This window comes from Zootoca vivipara, chromosome 4, assembly GCF_965207765.1.
Source record: "Zootoca vivipara chromosome 4, rZooViv2.hap1.1, whole genome shotgun sequence".
NCBI lineage: Eukaryota > Metazoa > Chordata > Lepidosauria > Squamata > Lacertidae > Zootoca > Zootoca vivipara.
Window position 1 is genome coordinate 48,959,843 of NC_142587.1, and position 26,333 is coordinate 48,986,175.

The 26,333-nt window shown below is 45.1% G+C and overlaps 1 protein-coding gene across 1 annotated transcript in view; it reads right to left on the bottom strand.

The window, feature by feature from the left end:
* UMODL1 (uromodulin like 1) overlaps positions 1-25,207 on the bottom strand; it is a 37,258-nt gene extending 12,051 nt beyond the window's left edge. The window contains exons 1-7 of the mRNA XM_088668771.1: positions 24,966-25,207; positions 11,669-11,923; positions 5,437-5,549; positions 4,614-4,833; positions 4,296-4,433; positions 2,716-3,453; positions 995-1,252 (exon numbers count right to left, since the gene is read on the bottom strand). Of these exons, the coding sequence (XP_088524897.1) occupies positions 995-1,252; positions 2,716-3,453; positions 4,296-4,433; positions 4,614-4,833; positions 5,437-5,549; positions 11,669-11,923; positions 24,966-25,143 (1,900 nt within the window). The 5' untranslated portion in view covers positions 25,144-25,207. The remainder of the gene's footprint in view (positions 1-994; positions 1,253-2,715; positions 3,454-4,295; positions 4,434-4,613; positions 4,834-5,436; positions 5,550-11,668; positions 11,924-24,965) is intronic.
* Between the last annotated feature and the right edge of the window lie 1,126 nt (positions 25,208-26,333).

Here is a 26,333-nt window from a genome sequence, read left to right on the forward strand (position 1 = left end):
ACTTGGTTTACCCCCAACGAAGCCAAGAAACTTTAGTTTGTTGAGAGTGCTGAAAGTTCTTGGTCGATCCCCTCACATAGCTACAATTCCCAGGACGCTTAACAAACCACAGTTCTCATGATTCTTTGGGGAAAGCCATGACGGTTGAAGCAGTATAAGAATGCTTTAAATGTATGGTGTGGATCTGACCCAACTCATTGATAAGCTAAATGGCCAAATTTTTGTGAATAGTACTTTTCTTCTTCTTCTTCCTAGGGCTTGCCGATCAGAAGGTTGGAGGTTCGAATCCCCACAACAGGGTGAGCTCCTATTGCTCGGTCCCTGCTCCTGCCAACCTAGCAGTTCAAAAGCACGTCAAAGTGCAAGTAGATAAATAGGTACCGCTCCAGCGGGAAGGTAAATGGCATTTCCGTGTGCTGCTCTGGTTTGCCAGAAGCGGCTTAATCATGCTGGCCACATGACCTGGAAGCTGTACGCCGGCTCCCTCAGCCAGTAAAGCGAGATGAGCGCCGCAGCCCCAGAGTCGTCCGTGACTGGACCTAATGGTCAGGGGTCCCTTTACCTTTACGAGTATAAAGGGCTGACATTTCTTTTACAGACTTGTGGTCACCAGATTATATAAAAAAATAACTTCTAAGTATGTTTTACCTGCCTTTATTTTATGTTGTACACTTTATGCTTTATACATTTTGCTCTTCCACTGGCTGCGCTGAGGGAGGGAGGCACCGCCAGCTTTTTATGCCTCATTGGCTGCCCAGGCAGGTGGCATCCAATGCCCTTTCAGCCTGCAAAGCACCTCCCCCGCAAGAGCAGGTCTCTCATTGGCCAACCTAAAATGCAGGAGCTGCCAGAAACTCCAGCCAACTACCCAGGTGGCCAGGGGAATTCCCCAACAGCCACCTGGCCACATGCGTTCTGGCTGTCCAGGGATGGCGACCGAGCACAAGGATCCACAACAACCACCCATCGGGAGGAAGGGGCGAGTGTCCATTACCTGTCTTTACTTTATGCTGCACTGGTTTGCTTTTATTTCCACAAACTTCTGTCACAATTTCAACCGTGTACAAAATCCCAGGTTCTAGTCTGGAAATAGTCAGGTTGTGGCTCTGGGTCTTAAGCTCTTGTATAATCTCCTTTCCATTAAGCAACAGAAACTGGAAAGAAGTATTTAGTGTAACATTTGTGGTCCAAGTTACTTGAAAGCTGGTACTGGTTACATTGGAAAAAATAATATTTGAAGCTGGAAAGCACACTAAGAAGAAAAGAGATGGCAATTAAAACTTTGAAGGAAGGGGGGGAGAGAATTATCTAAGAAACATCTATTCCATTTGCCACATTTTAAATATAAAGTTTAATTAAAAGTTTTACAGTAGAAAGAATCTTCCCATATTTGCCACATTTTGGAACAAAGTTGATCTCCAAATAAACTATATACTAGTGGCAATTAAAGTGGCAGAAAAGTTGAGGTATGTACTATGTTTGACTAAAAAACAAACAAACAGTGTTTGGATATTTGGCACCTAAGGGAAAATTAATATACAGTGGTACCTCGACTTACTAATTTAATGCATTCCAAACGCACATTTGTAAGTCAAAAAAATTCGTAAGCCGAATCCCATAGGAATGCATTGGGAGAAAAAAAATGTAAGTCGAAGCAACCCTATTTAAAAATTCGTAAGTCAAAAAAATCCTGTCTAAACTGCATCCAAGATGGCAGACGGAGCTCTGTTCATAAGTCAAAACATTCGTAAGTCGAGTCATTTGTAAGTCGAGGTACCACTGTATATAATTTCAGTAAGAGAAGGCTACATGAAACTTTAAATTTCAAAAAACCAAGACTATTAGCTGGTTGACTTTTATGGATATTAAACACATACTGTATTTTAGGTGCTTTTACAAATATTAAATGATAATGAAAGTGCACTCTCTTAGAATAATACTGGAATATACATGTTACCAGTCAAAATAGAATTTGACAAGGCTTCTCTTACCCTTCTGTTATGTTTATACGATACCTCTTTGAAAGAGGGGAAATACCCTCTGTCAGTGAGCAATTGGCCTCAATGCTCACCAGAAGAATCCTACTAGGGAGAGGTGGAAATTGGGTTTGGAGAAAGCATGCATCCTCTGAGGCAAAGGTTCTTTTACACCAGGGGTAGAAAGTGCAGGTCACATTGTAGCCCTTTGCAGGACTCATATGACCAGTGGGGCCACCTACTGGCATGCAGCACAAAATTTAAACCGCCAGGATCGGATCAATTTGGGAGCTCTGATTGGGTAATCTCAAGTGCTCTCTGAACTGTCCCTTGGCAAGCACAGCTTGTATTCAGCACCATTTAAATTTGACTCTAAATGTAAGTTCCACTGCTTTAGGCTGGTGTCGGATCCAGTTGGGAACTCCTAATCAGAGCTCCCAATTGGACCCATTACTAACAGTGCAGCTTGTGTTCAGCACCAAATTTAGACAGTTCTTATGTACTTTGGACATCACTCTGCAAACAGGAGATGTAATTGAGTGCCGCAACCCCAGAGTCGGTCAGGGGTCCCTTTACCTTTACCTTTAAGAGAAAGGTGTGTGCTTAAATCTCAAATGAATTTAAGTGTTTGGTCTGTAGCCATTCTCTTGCATTTTCTACACACACTAACCCTCAATGTCTTTTTCTACATACTAACAAGTTGATTTTAAGGAAAATTTTAGTGTAAAGGCAGACTCACCACCACAATCTGAGGCAGGGGTGGCAACTGTGTAGCCCCCAGACAAAGATGGTAAAGTTGTGGATTGATTTTTCTCAGACCAAGATCTGTTGTCTTTCCCCATCTCTTTATCAAGGGTATGATTTGGAACATAAAATGTGGGGTGTTGTGTTACATTCAGAGCTGAGGTTGCATTTTGCTGAGAACTTCTCTCAGTTATAAGGCCAGGTGTGCTTGTCTCTACTTCAGAGCCATTTCTCACAAAAGGATAAACTGTAATATTTGAAACACCAGGAAACATGGACATTGAAGAGTTATGCCTTTCTTGTGCTGTTGATCTCTCTTCAACTAAGTTTTCATTTGGTGAAGTTACATTGTCCCACTTTTTTGTTACTGGAGTAGGAGTTTCTGAAGTACTCAGGGTATTATTATTCCTGACATACACTGTGGTAGTTACATTGTCCCACTTTTTTGTTACTGGAGCAGGAGTTTCTGAAGTACTCTGGCTGTAATTGTTCCTCACATACCCTGAAGTGGTCGTTCTCTGAGATGCTAACAGGGTTTTGTCTGATGGAAGAGTGCTTGACTCTTGGGTCCCATTTGAGGGCAATATTATTGTCTCAGTGGAATTAGATGTGAATGAAGTCACTGCAGTTACTTCAGACAATGCCAGAGGAGTGGAACCTGTCCCAGACAGTCCTTCTGTAACATTTGCTTCAAATGCAGGCACCATTTCTGTAACCGGATCCACAATATCACCTGGAATGCAACATTTACGCATTTGACACAAACTGAAGTGTACAATATGAGTGGCATTTCCTTGGTAAACAACTATACATGAAACGGCTTAGAATCACAGAATCATAGAGTTGGAAGAGACCACAAGGGCCATCCAGTCCAACCCCCTGCCAAGCAGGAAACACCATCAAAACATTCTTGACATATGCCTGTCAAGCCTCTGCTTAAAGATCTCCAAAGAAGGAGACTCCACCACACTCCTTGTTAGCAAATTCCACTGCCGAACTAGTATAAATCAATTAATAATAAATATGAAACACTTGTCTCCCTTATATCTTATTCCATGAGAAGGGCCTCCATTTTACTGGACTCACCTCTGACATTGCACTTGCCCATCTCCTGGCATCCTGACAGTACAGAGGAACAAAGGCAGCTGCTGACTAACACTGAGTCAGAACAGCAATCCATATGGCTCAGTACTTGCTACAGTGACTGGCAGTGGCTCCCCAGAGTCTAGACAAGGTTCTCTCTCCAAGGATTGAACCTGAGACCCTCTGCATGCAAAGCAGTTGCCCGACCATTGAACTACAGCCCTTCCCCATTCACACGAGGCACCTCCTTGCATGGAGTAGCCTAAACAAGTATGAGTGGCTCCTCCTGCAGGCCTTCCCTCCATGTGTGAAGGTAGATCTGGGTGAGCAGTTGAAATGCTGGGGGTGGATCCACCTGCATGGCCATGCCATTCCTTTAATTGGTCCAAACCCCTTCGTGTAAACGAATGCACGAAGGGGGACAAAGTAGAATCCTTTTCAATCCATTGGAAGGGGAAAAAGCCTCCACAGAAGGATAAGTCTGAATCTTACCCTCACAGTTTCTCCCAGGTCGGGATGGATTGGCATCTGTGGTTGTCTTGCATCTGCACATATATGAGCCCAATGTATTGATACATTCTGCATACGTGCAACAATCATTCTCTGCCCGGGATGCACATTCATTCCAGTCTGTAATTCAAAAACCAAAATTCAATAAGCAAAGCAACTTTGGTTAGGTTAAATGGGACTAGAATGAGAAATAATACAGTAATTTATCCAAGGCCTGGGAGATCTACAGACCTAATACTAGTTTCCTCTGTACTATAACTGAGCAGCTATGCAAGTTTGACATTAAATTGGATAGCCTACCTTCTAGTCGAGAGCTATTTTGGTCAACAAGGAATGCAGAACTGTTGAACAGTGATGAAATCATTGGCTCAAATGCAGACAAGTCTTTTGGAAACAATGGGTCTTCTACCTTGATTTTAAGTCTCACAACAATGCTACCAGCTTTAAGAGAGACTATTTGCACTTTCAGCTTTCCCATCTGGTATAATGCAGAAATATTTGAAGGAAGTGACTTTCTGATCTGAAAAGAAATAAGAGAACTGTTGCTAGTTTAATGTAAAAGTGTATACACTGAATTTTGTTTTCCACAACACTATCTTTATCACAGTCTGTATTCAAAATTTGTAGAAAAACCTTTGTTCCATGGTGCACCCACAAAAAAGTGGTGATTTAGTAGGCTACCTGAAACTTCCATTAACTCAGATGGTTCTACACAGTTGTCATTCACTTGCTCCACAATGGTAAAAAAGATGTAGCAGTTTAGTTGGGATAGCATATAAATTAATGCCCTATACCTATCGTATCCAAAGTGATCCAACTCATAATGTGCCTCTTCCCTAATGATTATTTGTCACTACTTTACAAGAATGGTGTTGGTGGGGAAACAGCTAACCCCTTGAGAAACCATGTTGGAATTTATGCATGTTATGAAAGGGGATTTGTTGCATTGGTGAAAGGATATGGTAGCATTATCAGCTTAACACTTAAAATGGAAGTTGTTCTTGGTGCAGTTATTATCCTATATCTTTTGCTAGGACCATCTGCTATAAAATATAGTACTTATTGTGAATAAAATATCCCGGTTTTTTGGATTTTTTAAGGAGTATATATTTTTTAATATTACCTCAATCATCAAAATGCTAGAAAATGCCTGATATTCGATACTGCTAGTGTTGAAGAGCTGATCCGTGAAGTTATAATTCAAGATCCTTATTGTTAAACCAAATACTAAGGCATCTGAAAGACAAAATATTAAGTGAGTAATATGGGTGGTGGGGTGTGATATTCATTTGAGAACAGACAGAACAGACAGATCAATCAAAACACATTTCAAAACTGTATGACTGAACTACTAATTATGATGTGACAGTAATTAATCTAGGCAATGAAGATTAGCTATAAATCTGCATTGACTCATTCAAGTGGGCTGAGTAGAGATGATGAAATGCAGCTGAAGGTCTGACCTGAAATATGAACACAATACATATCTTGGACAGTCCAGATTTATACTAGGAAAACCAAATTCTGAAATGGTTGTGTGAGGGACAGGGGATATCGCGAAGTCCCTCCCCTCCTGAGTTCAAGCCCGTCCCCGAGCAAAGGGGAAAGCAGGGAGAGTTCCGATTCCAGTGGGGAAGCAGGAAGTCGTGTCCGAGGCTCAGGCAAGGTAGAGGAGCCAGGGTCCCAGGTGGGACAGGAAGGGGCAAGTAAGGGGGGAAGACCCATCCCCCCAACTCCAGAATTACGCAGGAAGAGGAGGGGCAAGAGGATGGGTCTGCCAAAGCTTTTGTGTTGGAGAAAGACGCGCCAAAAGCCATTAGGAGGTTCTGAAACCGACTGACAACATCGCTCCGTGTAAATAGCAATGACTTGAGCACTGTAAATACGCAGCACCAATAAAAGAATAAAATGCAGAGCTGCGTAGCGTCGTTACTCTGAAGTAGTCCACTCCGGCCACTGTGACAGCAACCTCCTAATCATTTTTGGGCTACTTTGGAGTTGCCGGGATGAGCGTGTCAGAGGCGGAGAAGTGGCGGCAGATCGCTGAGCAAGCCCAGCTAGAACTGCAACAGCTGTCGCTGCAGGCGCAGGGAGAATTGAAGGCAGCTAAAGAGGAGACTAAGAAGGTCCAGGACGACCGGCTACAACTTGCGGAACAGGTGAGAGAGCTCCAGGAAAAAGAGCAGCATTTAAGGGCGGTGGCGGTAGACCTCCAAAACAAGCTGGATGCAGAGAAAAACAAGGCGGGAGGGGCACCCCAAGTCCAAGTGCTGCCAGGAAGGAGAGCCGGGACCCTAGTAAGCAAGTTCAATGGAGACCCGAAGGAGTTTCAGGGCTTTGAGACTGAGATTGTGTATGCTCTTGAGCTGCACCACGATGAGTTCCCTGATGATGAGCACAGAGTAGCGTTTATTGTGGAGCACCTTACAGGGGCGGCCAGGGAGTGGCTAAGACCGTTAATTGCAACAAGGAATCCTTGCATGAAGAATGTCAAACTATTTCTAGAAGGTTTGAAAACGATGTATTCGTCCGATAGTCATATGGACCAGACTAAGGAGGAACTTCATAATTTACGCCAAGGAAATATGACAGTTCGCGCGTATTGGGCGAAATTCACCATGCTGGTGCACAGATTGGGGTGGGATCTGGAGTCTGCCCCAATGCAAGCGGCGTTTTACTTGGGGTTGCATGAGGAGGTGAAGGATGAGCTCTCGAGAGGTCCAAAGCCCAGTAATATGGATCAACTGAGCAAAGCGGCTCTGGCGGTGGGGGTGAGGCAGGAATCCAGATGGAGCGACAAGCAAGCAACGCGCGCAAAGCGGGCTTGGTTCCCACGGTCGCAGGAGAAGCCACTCCCTCAACAACCCTTTCAAGCCACGCCTGGGGCCAGTCAGGACCAGGAACCCATGCAGATTGATAGCGCGCGCGCGCGGGCTTTTCAAACCCCAGCGGCGCCAAGACGCAAGGAGGGAAGGGGTGGGAATTGCTTTCTCTGCAACTCCCCCCAGCATCTCGTCAGAGACTGCCCACATCGCAGGGAGTGGCAAGGAAAGGCGGGAACGGTTGTGCCCTCCCCCACTGACGCAGCACCACAGCAGGGAAACGGGAAAGCCTGGCTGCAGGAGACAAGGGGCGGCAGCCAGGCACAGTCAGCAGACAACAGCCCCAGCCCACCCACCCGCACAGAGAGGAGCAGAGCCAGCCCACCCCTCCCAGAGCAGGAGTGGTTCTAGAAGTGACGCTCACGCTCCCAAATGGCTATCCATTGACGGTCCTCGCCCTCATTGACAGTGGTGCCTCAGCCAACTTCTTCTCGAGAAACTTTGCAGAAGAGCACCAGATCCAGCTTCTGCAGCTGGATTTTCCTCTGCACGTGGCAACCATTGACGGCAGAGAGCTGCTGGGAGGGGCCATCACTCATCAAACCCCCCCCATGAGAATGACGGTTGGAAGGCACTCAGAGACACTGGCATTCAACGTCACCACCATCTCAGACCCCCCAATCGTTTTGGGCATGAGCTGGCTGGCGCGCCACGACCCCTCCATAAGTTGGCATCAGAGATGCATCACTTTTGGATCGGACTTTTGCCTGGAACATTGCATGCAGCACCAACCAGGGGAGGGGCCTCCGATAGCCACGGTGGCCACCATGCACGTCAAAGGGGGTGAGGCGATACCCAAACCATACTGGGACCTGCAGGAGGTCTTCAGTGAAGCGGAGTCCGACCACCTGCCCCCACACAGGCCTTTTGACTGCCAGATCAACCTGGTGCCTGGGGCAACTATACCCCCAGCCAAGCTGTACGCCATGTCAGACCAGGAACTGGAGGATCTGCGCGCTTTTATCGACAAGAACCTCAAGCGGGGGTTCATCAGAGAAAGCAAGGCAGCAGGGGGCAGCCCGGTCTTCTGGGTGGACAAGAAAGACACGCAACAGCGCCGTCTTGTGGTGGATTTTAGACGGCTGAATTCGGTGACAGAGCCAGTGGCTTTCCCCATGCCCAGAGTGGATGATCTCCTGACAGCGGCACGCAGAGGCAAGATTTTCACCAAGCTAGACCTGAGGGGGGCGTACAACTTGATCAGGATCCGGGAAGGCGATGAGTGGAAAACCACGATGTTCACGCCTCTGGGCTCTTTTGAATATCTGGTGATGCCCTTCGGGTTGCAAGGGGGCTCAGCATGCTTCCAGGCCTTCATGCACCACGTCCTGGGGTCCCTACTCTTCAGGAAATGCTTGGTCTTTCTGGATGACATCCTTATTTACTCCAACGACCCAGTGCAGCACGTGAAGGACGTCAGGGAGGTGTTACAGCGCCTGAAGGAGAACCACCTGTATGTGAAGCTGGAGAAGTGCAAGTTTCACACCAAGGAGGTGGACTTCCTGGGCTACAAGCTGTCAGACAAGGGGCTGGCGATGGACAAGGACAAGGTGCAGGCCATCCTGGACTGGCACAGCCCCAGGACGCGCAAAGATGCCCAACGCCTACTAGGCTTTGCCAACTTCTACAGGAAGTTCATCAAGAACTTCTCTCGAGTTACGGCTCCCATCACTGACTGCCTGAGAGGCAAGCAGAAGTTCAGGTGGACACCAGAGGCGCAAGCAGCGTTCGAAAGCCTCAAGAGGGTGTTCGCCTCAGACCAGAACCTGTTCCACGTGGTTCAGGACGCGCCCCTACGCATTGAAACAGATGCTTCTGATAAGGCTGTGGGCGCCATTTTGTTGCAACTGGACGCCAACAGAGAGTGGAGACCCTGTGCCTTCTTCTCCAGGAAGTTGACCCAGCCCGAGCGAAACTACACAGTTTTTGATCGGGAACTTCTTGCGATCCACGCGGCGTTCCAGCACTGGAGACACTTCCTGGTGGGCGCCAAGCACCCCATCCAGGTGTGCACAGACCACAAGAACCTGGAGTTCTGGAGAACTGCCAGGGTGCTCAACCAGCGGCAGATACGGTGGGCGGAGTTCTTCTCGAACTTCAACTTCTCCATACACTACATCCCAGGAGAGCAGAATGTCAGGGCGGATGCCCTCTCCCGCAAGCCAGAGTACATGGAGGAGGAGGCGCCACCAGCCCCAAGGCACATTTTCCCCCCGTCGGCATGGTCCTGCGGAGCAGCAGTGGTGAGCGAGGCAGAACTCACAGCACTGACGGCAGCGGATGAATTTGCCAACCGCATCTTCAGAGAACTGAGAGGGGGGAGGGAGCAGGCAAAAGACTTTGCAGAACGCAGAGGGCTGCTTTTCTACAAGGGTGCGCTGTACCTACCCACCACCCAGCTTCGACGTACGGTCCTCAAGCAGATGCACGACAACCCTACAGCGGGGCATTTTGGAAGGGACAAGACCACTCACCTAGTCATGAGACACTTCTGGTGGCCAGGGGTGAGGGAAGATGTTCGAGACTATGTAAGGGGCTGTACCACCTGCCAGCGGGCGAAGGTGGTCAGAGCAGCGCCACCAGGGTTGCTGGAGCCCTTAGCCACACCACACAGGCCGTGGGAAGTGGTGTCCATGGACTTCATCACAGATCTGCCTTCGTCCAGGGGTAAGACTGCAGTGTTGGTGGTGGTGGACCTCATGTCCAAAATGTGTCACTTTATACCGTGTGCCAGGGCAGTCTCGGCAGAAGAGACAGCCAAACTGTTTGTTGATCACATTTTCAGACTGCATGGATTACCTTTAAGGGTTATTTCGGATCGTGGCCGCCAATTTGTTTCCAGGTTCTGGCGGCGGCTCATGAACCTCCTGCAGGTGGAGGTCAGCTTGTCGACGGCTAGACACCCGCAGACCAACGGACAAGCGGAGAGGGTCAACGCCATTCTGCAGCAGTACCTGAGATGCTACGTCAGCCAGCGGCAAACGGACTGGGTGGATCGCTTGCCACTAGCAGAATTTGCCTACAACAATGCAGTGCACGTCTCCACAGGGGTGTCGCCCTTTAAGGCCAATTACGGGCGCGACCTCAGATCTTTCCCAGAGAGGGAGAGGGAGGAGGAGGAGGAGGGCCCACAGGCTGAGGATTGGGCAGAGGAACTGGAGACGGTGCACCAGCAGCTCAGAGAACACTTGGAGAGGGCCAAGGAAGCGTACAAAAAGGGGGCAGATCGCCACAGGCGACAAGGGGAGGTCATCAGGGTGGGGGACAAGGTGTGGTTGTCCTCGGAGGGCCTTCCCACCAGAGGGAGGTGCAAAAAGCTGGCACCCAAATGGCTGGGCCCCTTCACGGTCACGCAACAGGTCAACCCGGTGGCATACAGGCTGGCACTGCCAGAGGACATGAGGGTGCATCCAGTGTTTCATAGATCGCTGCTGTCGCCGTACAGGGAAAGCAGCAGGCTCAGAGACAGCGAACAAACCCCCGAGGGAGGGGGGGAGAGGGAAAGCAGGGAGCAACTCAATGAGGCCACGGCCATCCTGGATTCAAGGTGGGGGGTGGGGGGCCTGGAGTACCTCATGGCATGGGAGGATGCTCCACCGTCCCAGAATGAATGGGTTCCCGCCACTCAGATACAGGAGGAATTCTTGGTGGAAGAATTTCACGCCCTCTTTCCCCACAGACCCAAGCCCTGGCACATGGAAAGGGAGGGGGAGGAGGAGGAGGCACGGGAGAACAGCTCACCATGGCGCTGGGAAGCGGAGTTTGAGGAACCAGAGGATGAGGTATGGGTGTCGCCAAGATCCACCCAGTCAGAGGAAGGAGCAGATTGGCAAAACATTTTTACCCCCACCAGCTCTGACGCCACGGACTTTTTGGGATTCCCGTCCTCCCAGGCGGAAGGGGGGGGCTCGCAGGACTGGGGGGAGGTGTTCACACCAACGGGCTCGGAGAGCACCGAGTTTTTAGGCTTCCAGTCGTCACCGACACATGGGGGGGGCCTGGGGAGGGGTGAAGGAGAGCTTGGGAGGGGGGTGGATGTGAGGGACAGGGGATATCGCGAAGTCCCTCCCCTCCTGAGTTCAAGCCCGTCCCCGAGCAAAGGGGAAAGCAGGGAGAGTTCCGATTCCAGTGGGGAAGCAGGAAGTCGTGTCCGAGGCTCAGGCAAGGTAGAGGAGCCAGGGTCCCAGGTGGGACAGGAAGGGGCAAGTAAGGGGGGAAGACCCATCCCCCCAACTCCAGAATTACGCAGGAAGAGGAGGGGCAAGAGGATGGGTCTGCCAAAGCTTTTGTGTTGGAGAAAGACGCGCCAAAAGCCATTAGGAGGTTCTGAAACCGACTGACAACATCGCTCCGTGTAAATAGCAATGACTTGAGCACTGTAAATACGCAGCACCAATAAAAGAATAAAATGCAGAGCTGCGTAGCGTCGTTACTCTGAAGTAGTCCACTCCGGCCACTGTGACAGCTTGTTACCTGTCTTTACTTTTCTGCTTGAGACAATCTTTTTGCCACAATCTTCAGCACTGATGTTCACTGTGTACATTATGCCTGCTTCCAGATTGAACACATCTAGTTTGGTATCATGGGTTTCCATTTGTTGCACAAGTTCTTTGCCTTTGTATATTTCTATATTGAACGAATGGTTCCGTGTCGAATTCACACTCCAAGCCACTTCAAAACTGCTGCTAGTAACACTGAAGATCTTGTGGTTTCTAATAGCTAGAGCATCTGCAATAGCAATTATGAGAGAGTTACCACAGTTGCATGTTTACTATGTAATCTTATTCAAAGAAGAAACCCCTGTTATAGTCCATGAGCTTTATTCAAAGGCAAATATGCATACAATTGCAGCCCTTGAGTAATAATAGGAATACATATTCACTGTGCATTTATATAAAATTGCCTCCTGACATTAAATTAAAATGGTAGATTGACCATTTATAATCCTAATCCTACTTTAATCATTTGTTAATTCATTCAGTTGCATTTGCGGCATGCACAATCTCAAAGACTGATTAGCTTACTGTAAAATAAGCACACAAAATAAAAACTAAAATGCTACGCACCACAGTAGTGGTTTTCAACCAGTGTGTCTTGGCACCCTGGGGTGCCTTGAATGATGTTCATGGGTGCCGTAGGCAATACTGGCCTCTGTCCCTCTTTCCTTCCCTCTGCTGCCCTCTCGCATCTTTGCCTCCCAAAGGCTTGCACAGCTGTTTGTTGCAGCAGCCCTGGCTACAAGATCCCCAGACGAATGGTGCCTCTGGGGCTGGCCAGTGGGTGCTGGTTGCCAGGAGCTGGTGGCCTTGGAGTAAGCAAGGGAGGGAGCCCAGCCAGCCAGTCCACCAGCCCTTGCTGTTGGGAATGGACAGACAAGTCCCAGGCCCCTGTGGGGCAGTGTGAGGAAGCACCTCTCTTTGGGGCAGGGGGGGAGCAGCTCAGAGACCAGGGCAGCAGCTGCAACTGCCCAGAGGACTCCCAAGGAGAGAGGAAGGGAGACTGAGGACACACTCCAGAAGGGAGGGTGTTCGAGAAAAGATATGGGGCTGCCAGCTCTGCAGGCAAGGGGTGACAAAACTGGGCTCCTGAGCCCCACAGAGGTGCCACAAAAAGAATGCAGTTGGTCAAATGAGCCGTGGACCCAAAAAGGTTGAAAGCCTCTGCACTACAGAATTAAACAAACAGAAAACATCTGCCATACATCTATTATTTTCTCTTTTTTTCTTCCTTCATTGTCCACTTGTCTATAGTTCTTTAAGTGTGGAAAATACAGTTACCAGCAAAACTCTGAGCTATACCATTATCACTGCTATACATGAATTCATACCTTATTGCCTCAGTATAGAACCTTACGTGCATTTCTTTGAGATAAAAAATGCTTCATCCACTTCAATAGAAATGTTCAAACTCAGCTGAAGTCAGCAAAGTACATACCGGTAGTCAATATAAAGTGTACCCCATGCCCCTAATGATCCAGGATTGCTTCCATGTATATGAAGGACTTTGGGGACTGTTTACTTTTGGCCCCAAGGGTTGAATGGTCAGAGGAATAGCTGACCCTCCAGATTGTTAGGGGCACAGTGATGAAAAGGGAAATAGGGGGCTCACAATTCATGATTTTGGTTTCTGACTAAAATATACTAGGAGCTTGTTATCTGCCCAACTTATATGTATTTTTAAATAGACAGATGCTGCAAACCACAAGAGGTGTCCAGGGCCCTTTCCTCCAAAGGTATGAGATCTTATAAAGCTGATCTTAATCTCTGGACTACTCAGGGAATAAGAGAATGTGAAGAAATGCATTACAACATCTGTAAAAGAAATCACTATAATGAGATCGAGAAACTGCATGTCATTTTTATTTTATTTTTACAAAAATTAATACAAGATTGACTGTGGCAAGTGTGGCAGCATTCCTGTGTAGTAAAAAAAAAGTCATTAAGCTGAACACCATGCTATTTCTCACATCCAAAGTATTTGGCTACCAATGACAGTCCTGCCATGCAGCAGGGTGAAATGATTTGCTTCAGACAAATTGGTGTATATTTGGAGCAACAAGACTTTTCTAAAGTGTCAACCCTAGTGTGGGGGAGGCAAAATCTGTGAGCCACTTCAGGCACCAAAATGTCTTGGGCCAACATGGATTGTCACAAGATGAATACATCTACATTTCTTAAGAAGTTAAAGCAATATAAAATGTTGAATATTTATATTATATTATTTTGAGAGGGACTTCTTTAATAAATGCATTCTGAATTCTGCAATTGAAACATGATTCAGCGCTGTATTAAAAGGCAAATTCACAGGAGTTCTGTTACATAAATAGTAGTGGTATGCAGGACTGTGGAAACCACATGCCATGTCTTGACAGGAGTTAAATATTCAACAGCGTCATGTTTATTCATTCATGCAAATGTAAGTTTCTTGATTCAATTAGCTTAAAGAAGTGGCTAAATCTACAGCAGAATAAGCAATTATGCAAGCCATTGAAATTCTCCAGGCAAAAACCAACTATGTAGAAAAGACAAAATCTTTAGTACTTCACTCTTCCATTTTCTTCTAGTTGTGAGGGTGGGCGATGGGGAGGGGCCTCACAAATGGAGTAGCCTAGGGCCTCTCTTCATCTAAATCTGGCCCTGTTCACAGCCTATTTCTGTATACTTCCATTCTGCTGTTAAGTATGGGACTTTAAACTCTGTTCAGCCCACATGAGTGGGTGGGATAAATTGCATTAAATATCACCTCTCCTACCTATTAAAACACATTCTACAGTTTGCACATTCAGCTGTATTGAGCAGCCATGTGATGAGAAAACGTGTAATGCACATGCACATTAAATTAGTTTTCTTCACAGTGAAAAAGGAATTAAACAAGTCTGTGAAAAAAGAAATCTGTAATGGAATGGATGGCCGATTTCTTCATACAAGCCACCAGATGTCGCTGTAGATATCAGAACTCAGGCAGTCTTCAGGAGAGAAATAAAATAGCCTTCTATGTTCATTTAGGACTTATTTTTGTTTGTGTGGTGCTCCACTCCATACTGCCTCTGAGAAAAAATGAGCCAAAGGGTGGCCTTGCACTATTTCCCTTAGACAAAGTGGATGCAAAATTTAATAGTTTTAAAAAGGAAATGTAACTTACAGCATTTCGAATCCACTGGTCTGCTGAGTTCTTGTGATGCAGTTGTTGAATTTGTAGCCGAAACAGAATAATTTCTTGTTTTAAATAGAACATTGAGTGAATCTGGACCACTGTCTGTGGCATCTAAAATAATAATAAAGCAGACAGACTTACAAAGCAATTCCCAGAACTCCCCTCTTCAGAAGTGCTCACTTTAACTATTCATTGAACAAATGGAACCTGCAACAAAAATTGTGGTGTTTTTCTTTTCATCCAGGCCCTCTCCTGTGTGTTGTTGGTAGTTTCGGCTATGTAAGTATGAGCAAGGGAAGACTCAAATCAGTATCTGCATGTATCAGGAATAGCCAATGTGGTGGTGTTGAACTAAGGCACCCATTATCCCTGATCAATGTCTCTGCTGGAAATAATGTGTGCTTTTGCATTTGTCCATTTACACCTGCCTTTGTTTAACATTTAGCTATTTTCAGTTAAACATTTAGTCTATAGATGGGAAGTTATAATGCTGTTCATTTTACTTCAAAGAATGTTCAGGTGCAGGGGGCAGCTATGTAACATATGTATGTAGCTTGACTTGGTTTAATCTTGTCTTTATGTACCCTTCCGTAAGCTCATGTACTCAGGACAGTCCTGATTAAATGCCCCAATCTTTGAAAGCAAGGCTGATGAATATGAACATAGCTGCCAAGTTATCCCTTTTTTACAGGGATTTTCCCTTATGCTGAATAGGCTTCCTCGCGAGAAAAGTGAAAACTTGGCAGCTATGAATATGAAGAGCAGGACCTTTTCAGTGGTAGCTCTGCCTTGTTATATTTGTTTTTTAAAGCTGATGCAGACTTTAGATTTTTTTATTTAAAAAAATCACCCACCACCACCACCTGTATATTGTGAGAAGTGGAAGGACAAAGAAGACTGTAGCAGCAGTTTTTGTTTTTAGAAGACACAGTATCTTGCATTTTTAATAATAATGGAATCAGCCCCTGCCTTCTTCTATATGCCTTCATTTCAGATGTTGTATGGCTTATATCCACGAGGCCTACAAGGCTGCTTTCCCCACCCCCTTATGTGTGATATTTTGTGTTGGGTTGGTGAAGTCATAGCTACAAACCCATGTGCTTGCCACACAATTTGATTTCTAAGTGCCTGAGCAAAGGAAGAGGGGTTTACAGAGGCAAACTGATCAGTGGTGCCTGCAAACCCCTGTTCCTTTGTCTCTACATAGCTTAAATTCAAACCATTGTGAACAAAGGGAAATGTGTCACCTAGCCTGCTCCTAATTTCAGATGATTGATAGCTGGGAAAGTGTGGTCAGTTATATCAGGGTTAGCCAGCCTCAGTACCATCTTCTGTGGTTCTAAGTGAAGCTCTTCTTTCACAACTTTTTTTTTTAAAGGATTCCCCCACCCTGCCTCAGGTTTTTGGTGCAATAAAATGGTCTGCTTGTTTAATGTTCTTTTTATTCTATGCCACTCGTTATCATTTTATAGTCTATGTGGCTTTTAATTGGTTTTAAATAGATTTTATTGTAAAACTTCTCAAGGACTTGCTCTAGCCAGAAGGGAAGAATGCAAATTGAAAAACAAAGCACATTTTATTTGACCAAAATTTCCTACCACTTTATACTTTGATAGATTGCTTAAAATGTGTATCCATTTGTATTCATTCGCAGAAGTATGCTTATGAGAACTCCTGGGTTAATACGAATTTCTTGTCTGCAGCAGACATTGAATTCTGCTTAAGAACATTTATTTCCTTTTGCTGGAATTAAATTTAAAAGAGAGGCTTTACAAACTTATTGGTTTTGACACACACAACAACAACAACCCCACAGATAAAATAACATGCTAGGCCAAATCCCAAAATTGCTATATAAATCTGAGCTAACTTTGAGACTACTTAGCAGTTGATATAAATCCTTGAGCTGAATCTCGAGAGTATTTTGTGCAGCTGGAAGCCAAAACAAAAAGGGCTTCTGGAAAGTCTCACAATGCGAAAGAGAGGTTTGTCAATGTCAGTCACACATTGCAAATTATACATGGGATCCACACAATTTCCTCTTCAGCCTAAGGACCCCAGTTTCTCATGTTTACAAAGTACCTTACACTGGGTCCTATTTCTCCTTTGTAAGTTAAGTTCATAAAGCTTTATGTAACTCTTTCATCAAAACTATGCAAATGGCAGGTATATTTAGAAGGTTACAACCTTGGACAACTATGTCGATAACTTCATACACTCGCATCACAATGTCCTTCAACAAAGAAGAAACGTTTGCCAATGGAACCAGCTCTTGCAGTCCAATCAGAACCCGAGAAACCAATGTCTCTGTATAAGGTTCTGCCTGTGTGGTATGAATATGATACACTGAGACATCCAAGGGCCATAGCGCGCCAGTAATCTGTAAAAGGAAGAAACTCTTTTTATATATTACATAATTGTGTGAAACTTAAGTCATGCAATTAATCCTTTCGGGTTAAACACGCATGGAGGAAATAGTACAATCAAAATTAGTCAATAAATAAAGGCCATGAGCTTGACCTCCAAATCACCCTTGCATGGGCATCACAGTGTGCGCCTAGAGCCACTTTTTTCAATGAATGTGGCCAGTGGTAGCATGGCTGTCAAGTGCTCTGGCAGCTAGCTGGCATGGTCCTGCAACTTTCTTATTTATGCTTTCAACATGTAAGGGGTTAATTGGAACCTGCTACTGAAACTCTGGGATCTTAGAAGCCAGATTTATAACATAACACGTAATAGTTCTGCCTTTGGCATGCCAAGTTTTTGCTAATTACATTCTGCACACCAAGCCTTTGCTGCATAAAGGTAAAGGGACCCCTGACCATTAGGTCCAGTCGTGACCGACTCTGGGGTTGCGGCACTCATCTCACGTTATTGGCTGAGGGAGCCGGCGTACAGCTTCCAGGTCATGTGGCCAGCATGACAAAGCCGCTTCTGTTGAACCAGAGCAGCACACAGAAACGCCGTTTACCTTCCCGCCTATTTATCTACTTGCACTTTGACGTGCTTTCGAACTGCTATGTTGGCAGGAGCAGGGACCGAGCAATGGGAGCTCACCCCGTCCTGGGGATTCGAACCGCCGACCTTCTGATCGGCAAGCCCTAGGCTCTGTGGTTTAACCCACAGTGCCACCCGCGTCCCACATAGTTGGTTGTGAAAATACTCACAAGCAAACCCTGCTTTTGATCAAGATTCATGCAGATTAAAAGTCTGGCTCTGTGCGTTGAGAGCGAGAGGTCGGAGAGAGAGAATATGGGTATTTGCAAGCTTACATATTTAAGGGGAAGCCTTATGTGCCTCTTCAGGTGTATCTTGAGTAGAATGAAAAGAAGATTGCATGCATGTACTTATAGGAGCCTATGCCTTTTAATGTGAGGAGTGCATGTGTGTTAAGGAGGAAGTACAGGTGTCTTTTCTGATGATTTGTGCCTTCTCCAGTAGGTGGTAGTCATAGAACCTATTTAGGTTCTGTTGTAATACAACAGAAGTGTATGTAGTAGAATGAAGACTACTGTATTTATTCATACCATAGAGTGCAGAAGCCGTGAATGATTCAGAAGTTTTGGATCCACTCTTCTTAACTCATCGAAATCCATTTTCACCAGGACTGACACGTCATACCAGTATCTTGGCACTGTTCGCTCTGGAATTGAAGAGAGGAAACCATTTATATGGAGCATTAACATTATATTAATGGAAAGGTTTTCAGTTATCACAGTGGACTTTTCATTTACAACAGCCCTATTTAATCTGCTCAGCAAATCAGTGATACATCAAAACCAAAAAAATTCCTTCAGTAGCACCTTAAAGACCAACTAAGTTTATATTTTGGTATGAGCTTTCGTGTGCATGCACACGAAAGCTCATACCAAAATATAAACTTAGTTGGTCTTTAAGGTGCTACTGAAGGAATTTTTTTATTTTGCTTCGACTCAGACCAACACGGCTACCTACCTGTAACATCAAAACCAGTCATCCTTCTGATTTCTTAGTCTCAACTATGAAATGATTATCAAAAGTATATCTCCTGAGCAATCATATACTGTATTTGTTTTAGATTCTATAAACCTGTTTTAAATTTTTTTATGGGCTTTTCAAAGTTCCACCTAAACATACATTCAGGCTGGAATTCTATGCCCTATGGAAATGTCCCATTGACTTGAATGGGACTTCAAAGTCGCGGAATGAATGGGATTTCTAAGTAGATATGCATACAATTGTTCTATCGGCTTTTCAGCCTTTCAAGTGTTTGGTTCAGTGACACTCTTCTAAAAGATAAAAAGCTAGAAGGAAGGCTATCTGAGAAGCATAATCTTTTACTCACCCAGTTAAGGCAAATTCGTTTCCCTGTTAAATTAATTAGGACAGACAAAATGATCTGGTCTTTTCCTTCCACCACCATACAAAACTATCCCATGCATGAGTACTCAGAAGACCCAGGTAAGTGTTTACATAAAACTGCAACCTTCAGTAGATAAAGGGCTGTTTTTGCTGGAGGGAAAGGCCACAGACACATGAATATTTCAGGTCCCTTCTAGAAATTTCATTGTGCAAGTATAAAGGTTAACAACCTGCCTAACTGTTTCCTAAGAAGAACGCCTGTTTTCCCTTTCCAGTGTTCTGACCAATGTATGCAAAGGCACTGGGATGACAGACAAGCACTAGCCTTGCATAAAATTACAATGCCTATTATTAATATCAAATACAATTGAATAATGTTAAGGATATTAGTCTACCTACATCTGGGCTCTGACTGCCCTGCACTGATGCTCTAGTTAGTAGCATCCTCCACTGTCTGCACTCTAAGGCCCTCACCACAACATTTCTGATCACAGACCTGTCAGAAGGCGGCAAATGTTGGTCAGTACTGTACCTTCTGATACAGGATCAAAACAGCCAGTGCCTTTTGATGTCTTGCAGCATTTTTTATGTTCTGGACAATCCAAATCCAATGTGCATGAAATATTTAACGCTTCCGCTTCCTTTGTTGGACAGGCACCAGGTCTTGAGGCAAATTCACCGGAACTGTTTAGGGCTACAGAACAAGACATTTAACAACAAAAATTGCATCTACTGGCATGTCCAAGAGCTTGAGTATGGCTTAGCAGGATTTTTTCATCCCTCTCTTCCCACCACACGTACACATGCACTGCTTACCCCAACATGCCATACCTCAAGATGCTATTGAATGTCTTTCTTTGGAGACTGGGGAGGAGGACTAATAAACAAGAAACTCACTGAGTGCTTTGGATCTTAGCCAGCATTTGTTTTCATTAAAACTATTCTATTCAGCACACATCTTTCTCATAACAACACTGGATACAGCTTAGACAGCTGCTCCTTTGAGAACAACATCATACATTTACAGCACATTTAACACACATAGCTTTCTCCCAAAGAATCCTAGGAAATGTAGTTTACCCCTTAAAGGTAAAGGGACCCCTGACCATTAGGTCCAGTCGCGGACGACTCTGGGGTTGCAGCACTCATCTCACTTTACTGGCCGAGGGAGCCGGTGTACAGCTTCCTGGTAATGTGGCCAGCATGACAAAGCTGCTTCTGGCGAACCAGAGCAGCGCACAGAAATGCCGTTTACCTTCCCGTCGTTTACCTTACCTTCCTTGCACTTGACATGCTTTCGAACTGCTAGGTTGGCAGGAGCAGGGACCGAGCAACGGGAGCTCACCCTGTCATGGGGATTCAAACCACTGACCTTCTGACCGGCAAGCCCTAGGCTCTGTAGTTTAACCCACAGCTCCACCCGCGTCCCAGTTTACCGCTTAGGGGTGTACAATTATTGGTACCCTTAACTACACTTCCCATGATTCTTTGGGGGAAGCAGTGGTGGACTTTGGGCTCTCAAATTTCAGCAGCACCCTGTGAAACGCTAAAATTCGGCACCCCCGCTTCCTCACACCGCTCTAAAGCATTGTTTTGATGCCCCCTGCAGTGGGGTGCCCAGTGCGAACACACCAGTCACACCACCCTAAAACCACCTCTGAGCGATGTCATGTGCTGTAAATGTATGGTATGGCTGAGAGGAAACAGCAGTTGTCAGAGCTAAATAAAGATGCCTGTAGATCCGGCCTATGTAATCTGCAAATGATGGCACAAACATTTAACAAGTCACAGCCACAAAAGTACCCTGAAAAATTGGTGCAAGTAACCGGGTTGTGTACCAATTCTGGCTCAGAGCCATAGAAAGCATTAATCTGAAATGTCAAGGTCTTCATTTTTACATCAGCCAAACACAAAGACACCCATCCAACATGTCTCTGTCAGAGTCTATTAAGCTATAATTGTTATACGAGCAACTCCCAGAGCGAGCCATCTGTCAAGCAACTGCTTAAAAGGTGGAAATCAGTTGACATGTTCCTCCGGTGAGTAGAAGCCTTTCTGATTTACTCACAAGGGTGGCAAAAATGTGTACGGTATACATGCATGAAAGCTCCGTCATAACTAATACAAGGAGAATGGAATGACAAAGCGCTTGTAATATTTATTGTGCTTTATTATTTATTTTTAGAACTATTTTAAATCTGTAAACTGCCTTGAAAACTTTAGACCATCAGGTTTAATGTTTTTTTTTTGATGAAGAAAGATAGTGAATATTCATAAATATCTGATCAGATCAGATTTCCTATATAAACCACCCAAAGAGAGAGAGAGAGTCGCCACTTGCTGGTCCATATTTTTTTGAGGCTGATGTATTTGTTGTGTGTCCACTGCTGGTCTCCTGAAAATCACCTATAATATTGTTATAGGTGATCCATGTCGAGGAGAACCATGTCTATGCCGTGGATATGCACCAGAAATCCACAGCTTCCTTGTGAGCGTTCACTCTCCCTATGTGTTAATTAATTTAGCAGGATTTGTAGCAGTAGTATAGTACTGTATTTATGTACCAATAGCCCATGAGAATGAGACACTGTACACAGATAAAAGATAACACAGCCTTGCCTACAAGCTTACAGTTTAAGCAAAGCATATGTTCCCTATTCTGAGTGTGTGTGTGGAAGCTCAGAGTGGACAAACAGGACATTTATCTGCTACATAAAGTGTGACTTGGTCCTTAGTCTGCCATCCAAGCAGAAGTAAATTATGGTTTCCAGTGGGATTAGAGAAAATGTATCAAGGGAAATTTCTCACCGGAGAGCCCCACAGAACTCTGAGCTCCAATCACTTAGTCAAACTAGCTTTGTCTGGGTTCTAACATAAGAGAAAACATTAACCGTAGTTTAGTGACATGCTGTTAATTCATCTCAACTTCCTCTTTTCATCATTTATTTAAGACCATGTCTAGACAGTGCATTACCATTCACAGAAGCTGTGACTGAGGCTCTGAGGTCTAGAAAGAAAGGTCTGAAGGAGACAATGAAACACGCGCTGCTGAAGCTTAATGGGACAGCCCTAATGAGTATGAAATTCAGAATTTAGAAAGCTGCTTTAACCTAACTACAAGAAGAGCCTCTGCTCCACCAGGACCCTAGGGCAACTTCTGTCTAGGTGCCTGCCCACATTTAGAGTAGAAGCTCATGTCACTGAAGTTCTTAATTCTCTGATTTGGGGGTTGGACTAGATGACCCTTGGGGTCCTTTCCAACCCTACAATTCTGTGACTCAGAATATAATTTTGTTAAGCTTGTAATGCTGAGCTATTTTATAACTCACCCAGCATTTCTCTCAGATGCTCTTCTCCAGCTAGAAAAGATTTTACACACGTACAGTCAGCATTCAATGGACCACAAAAGCCCAGCTGCTGTGCAATAGTTATTGCTGCATATGACTGCAGCTCTTTTGCTTACTATGAAATGACATTAACAATAACAGTAGGCAGATTCACAAAACACCTTTTCTATTGTCAAGCCCCTAATCTCACTGGCCAACTGCTGTAAACTATGTGACCAGACCACCTAACTAAGCTTCCATTTATTTGATAAACATTTTCTTTATTTGGATCAATTTGTTTCTACCAAACAAGACACTGCTTTATTGTCCACAACATTTTCATGTTCCCAAGCAATTGTTTGAGGGGGAAGCAGTTCAATTTTCAAGCAGCTGTCCACCATCACAAGTGCTGGAAACTTCCGTTCCCAGGGAGCAATATCACAATACACATATATGTTTGCAGAACCACAAGAGTGCCTGTACCAGTGTTACAAATGGAGATGAGACTCCTGCAAAATAAAGGAATTTTTCCCAGAACGCTTCTCTCCTTCCTCCATCTTTTTTCCCCCCAGATCATTTTTCAAGAAAACTAGGAATCACCAAGACCATTCTAAACCAGTGTTTCTCAACCTTTTTTGGGCCACGGCACACTTGTTCCGTGAAAAAAATCACGAGGCACACCACCATTAAAAAAGTTAAAAAATTTAACTCTGTGCCGCCCTATATTATAATTATGACTGTAAGAAACACTTGCCAAATATTGCTTTCTGGCGGGTCAGTGGTGTGTATTGGCGGCCGCCAGGCTCGTTTGCACTGAGCTTTGGGAAAGAGGAGGAGAAATATTGCTTTCTGGCGGGTCAGTGTTGGTAAGGCACGTGACAATGCAAATCGCCCTTCTCGTCACCGCACGTCGCGGCACACCAGCCAGAGTCTCGCGGCACACTAGTGTGCAGCGGAACAGCGGTTGAGAAACGCTGTTCTAAACTGAGCTTGGGCACAGGGCCGTCTTAAGCATATCTGGCGCCCTGGCACCGTGGTGCGAAGATCCCTCCAGCGCCCCCCGCCCTGTTTCCCAGCGTGGCTGTCTGGCGGCCCTGCGCCACCCAGCCTTGCTGTAGGGCCGGCCCTGCTTGGGCATTTACTCATTACTGTACTATTTTAGAGGCAGGTCTCAGAATAATTCTCTTAATTTATTTTGCCTTCATAGATGCTAAGGCAGGGATGTGCTAATCTTTCATGTGAAATATTCTACATCCTTTTCCTTGATAGATTATTTTGATGGAAGGGCAGAGATAGCACTTCCTTGTTCAGGCTAATGGAAATTTTGTTCCTACAGAATATGTTCTGCTTTGTGTTGCTGCTTAGATGTGCATTTTTGTTAAGTACCAAAAAAAAAAGCCACCCCATTTAAAACTAAATAAAAACCATTAATGATGATGATACTTTTCAAAAAGACCTTCGAGTTAATATGAACTCAGTAATAACATAAGTGAGTGAATATTATGCGAGACATATAAAATGCAACACATATTTTGGATATGATCATCATGCAGGTAACAACAAAATGTCCGCAGCCTAATCTGAAAGCAGGTTATCTTTACTAAGCCTTTTCAACTCAAAACAGAGTTTAGATACAAATGGCGTGCTGTTTTATACAAATCTATTTGAACCTCTGCTACCAGAGCAGTGATAATTTAATAATTGATCTGACCTGTGAACACTTCCCCCTTAAAATAGCTGAAACCCACAGGTTTTGTTGAGACTTGTTCATACACAGCCTGAGCATGAAGATTACCTATGCACTGATAGTTCACCCAAGAGCAAGCGTTGGGTCCCAACACCCTCCCTCATAACACATATAAACTGTAATGATTACTGTGTCTGACACACTGTGGCATAAAGAGAGCCTATATGCAAGAGTCACAGTTCTGGTATCGGTTAAAGGTAAAGGTAAAGGGACCCCTGACCATTAGGTCCAGTCGCAGACAACTCTGTGGTTGCGGCGCTCATCTCGCTTTACTGGCCGAGGGAGCCGGCGTACAGCTTCCGGGCCATGTGGCCAGCATGACTAAGCCTCTTCTGTCGAACCAGAGCAGCACACGGAAACGCCATTTACCTTCCCTACGTTATTTATCTACTTGCACTTTGAAGTGCTTTCGAACTGCTAGGTTGGCAGGAGCAGGGACCTCGTCACCCCGTCACAGGGATTCGAACCGCCGACCTTCTGTTCGGCAAGCCCTACCGGTAGGCTCAGTGGTTTAACCCACAGCACCACCCGCGTCCCTCTGGTATAGGTTAGGTGTGTACAAAGCTAACTTGTCTCATGTCCCACTGTGTTGAAAGCCCACATACCCAGGTTGGAGTGACTTGGCTCAAAGCTGCATCTGCAGGTATTCTAGTGTTGTACTTTTGCAGTTCTTCTAATTTTTCATTTTTCATTGAATACTTACATAAGGCACAGTAGAGACCAACTTGCTCATACCCATTGCAACAATCTGTCAGATTCATACTCTCTGGGACTGTGACAGGGTGATATTCTTCGTTGTAATAGGTTTTGGAGCAAGTCCTCCACGGAATCCACCCTCCGCATAGTGTTTCCTTTTCATACGACTTTCGATAGGCAACCATTTTGTTCACATTTTTGTCTATAGTATAATTGCATAAATGGTAGCTGAGCAAGGAGAGACCTTTCTCTAGAGAGAGAGAAAGACAGAGTGATATAGGAATTAGTAACACAGTAGGTGATTTTTCAAAAGCACTCACCTATCAATGTACTTGGGAACAACTGCAGGTGACCAGCCACATTTTTGGTTTTTGTTTGTGTGTGTGTGTGTTCAAACAGATTAAGTTGGATCCAGATTTCCCATCATGCTTAAAGTAGAGCCAATGAATTTCAGTTGATTTACTGTAAGAATGAGTATGTCTAGGTCTAATCTATTTTTCCATACCCTCTAATAAAAAATTCAAAAGATTTTAGTAATCAGGGGATCCAGAAGAAAGACAGCCAGGCTGATAAACAACAAGTGCCAGAATTAATGTAAAGACAGAAGTAACTTTGAACATTTTAAAAGCTTTATTTAGTTCTATTTCACATTTTTGAAGGAAGAGTAAATTTTCTTTCAACTTGCTTTCCTTGAATGAAGTGGTATGCTGGGTCTAATGCTAAGCAGGGAAACTTAGGGAAGTTTTTAATGTTTGATGTTTTGTCGCTTTTTTATTACTATTATTAATATTCTGTTGGGAGCTGCCCAGAGTAGCTGGGGAAACCCAGCCAGATGGGTGGGGTATAAATATGTTGTTGTTGTTGTTGTTGTTGTTGTTGTTGTTGTTGTTGTTGTTGTTGTTGTTGTTGTTGTATTGCCAAGTCTATAGCAAAACGGGATCTCTTTGCAACTATGTGTACATCAATCCAGTGGCGGAGCTTCATGCTGTGGCACCGGGGGGCAGAGAGCAAGCGGGGCGGGGCTGGTGCATGCCCCGGGGGCGTGGTGCACTAACTGCAGGGGCATGGCGTGCGTCCTGGGGGTGTGGCACGCCGCCTGTGGGGGCATGGCGCCCAGCACAGGCGGGGGGCAACTGCGATGGCACCCCACCAGGATCACGCTGCCGGGGCGGTGCACTCCCCCCGCACTCCTCTTCCTCCGCCAGTGCATCAATCAGGAAGATTGGGAGGAAATCCAAGTCTGATGAGCAATCCTATACATTTGCTAAAATCCTATATTATTATGTATTGCTATGTTGTAGTGCTGTTGTTGTTGTTGTTGTTGTTGTTGTTGTATTTATTCAAAATCTATCCCACCCGTCCTACAGCCTAGAGT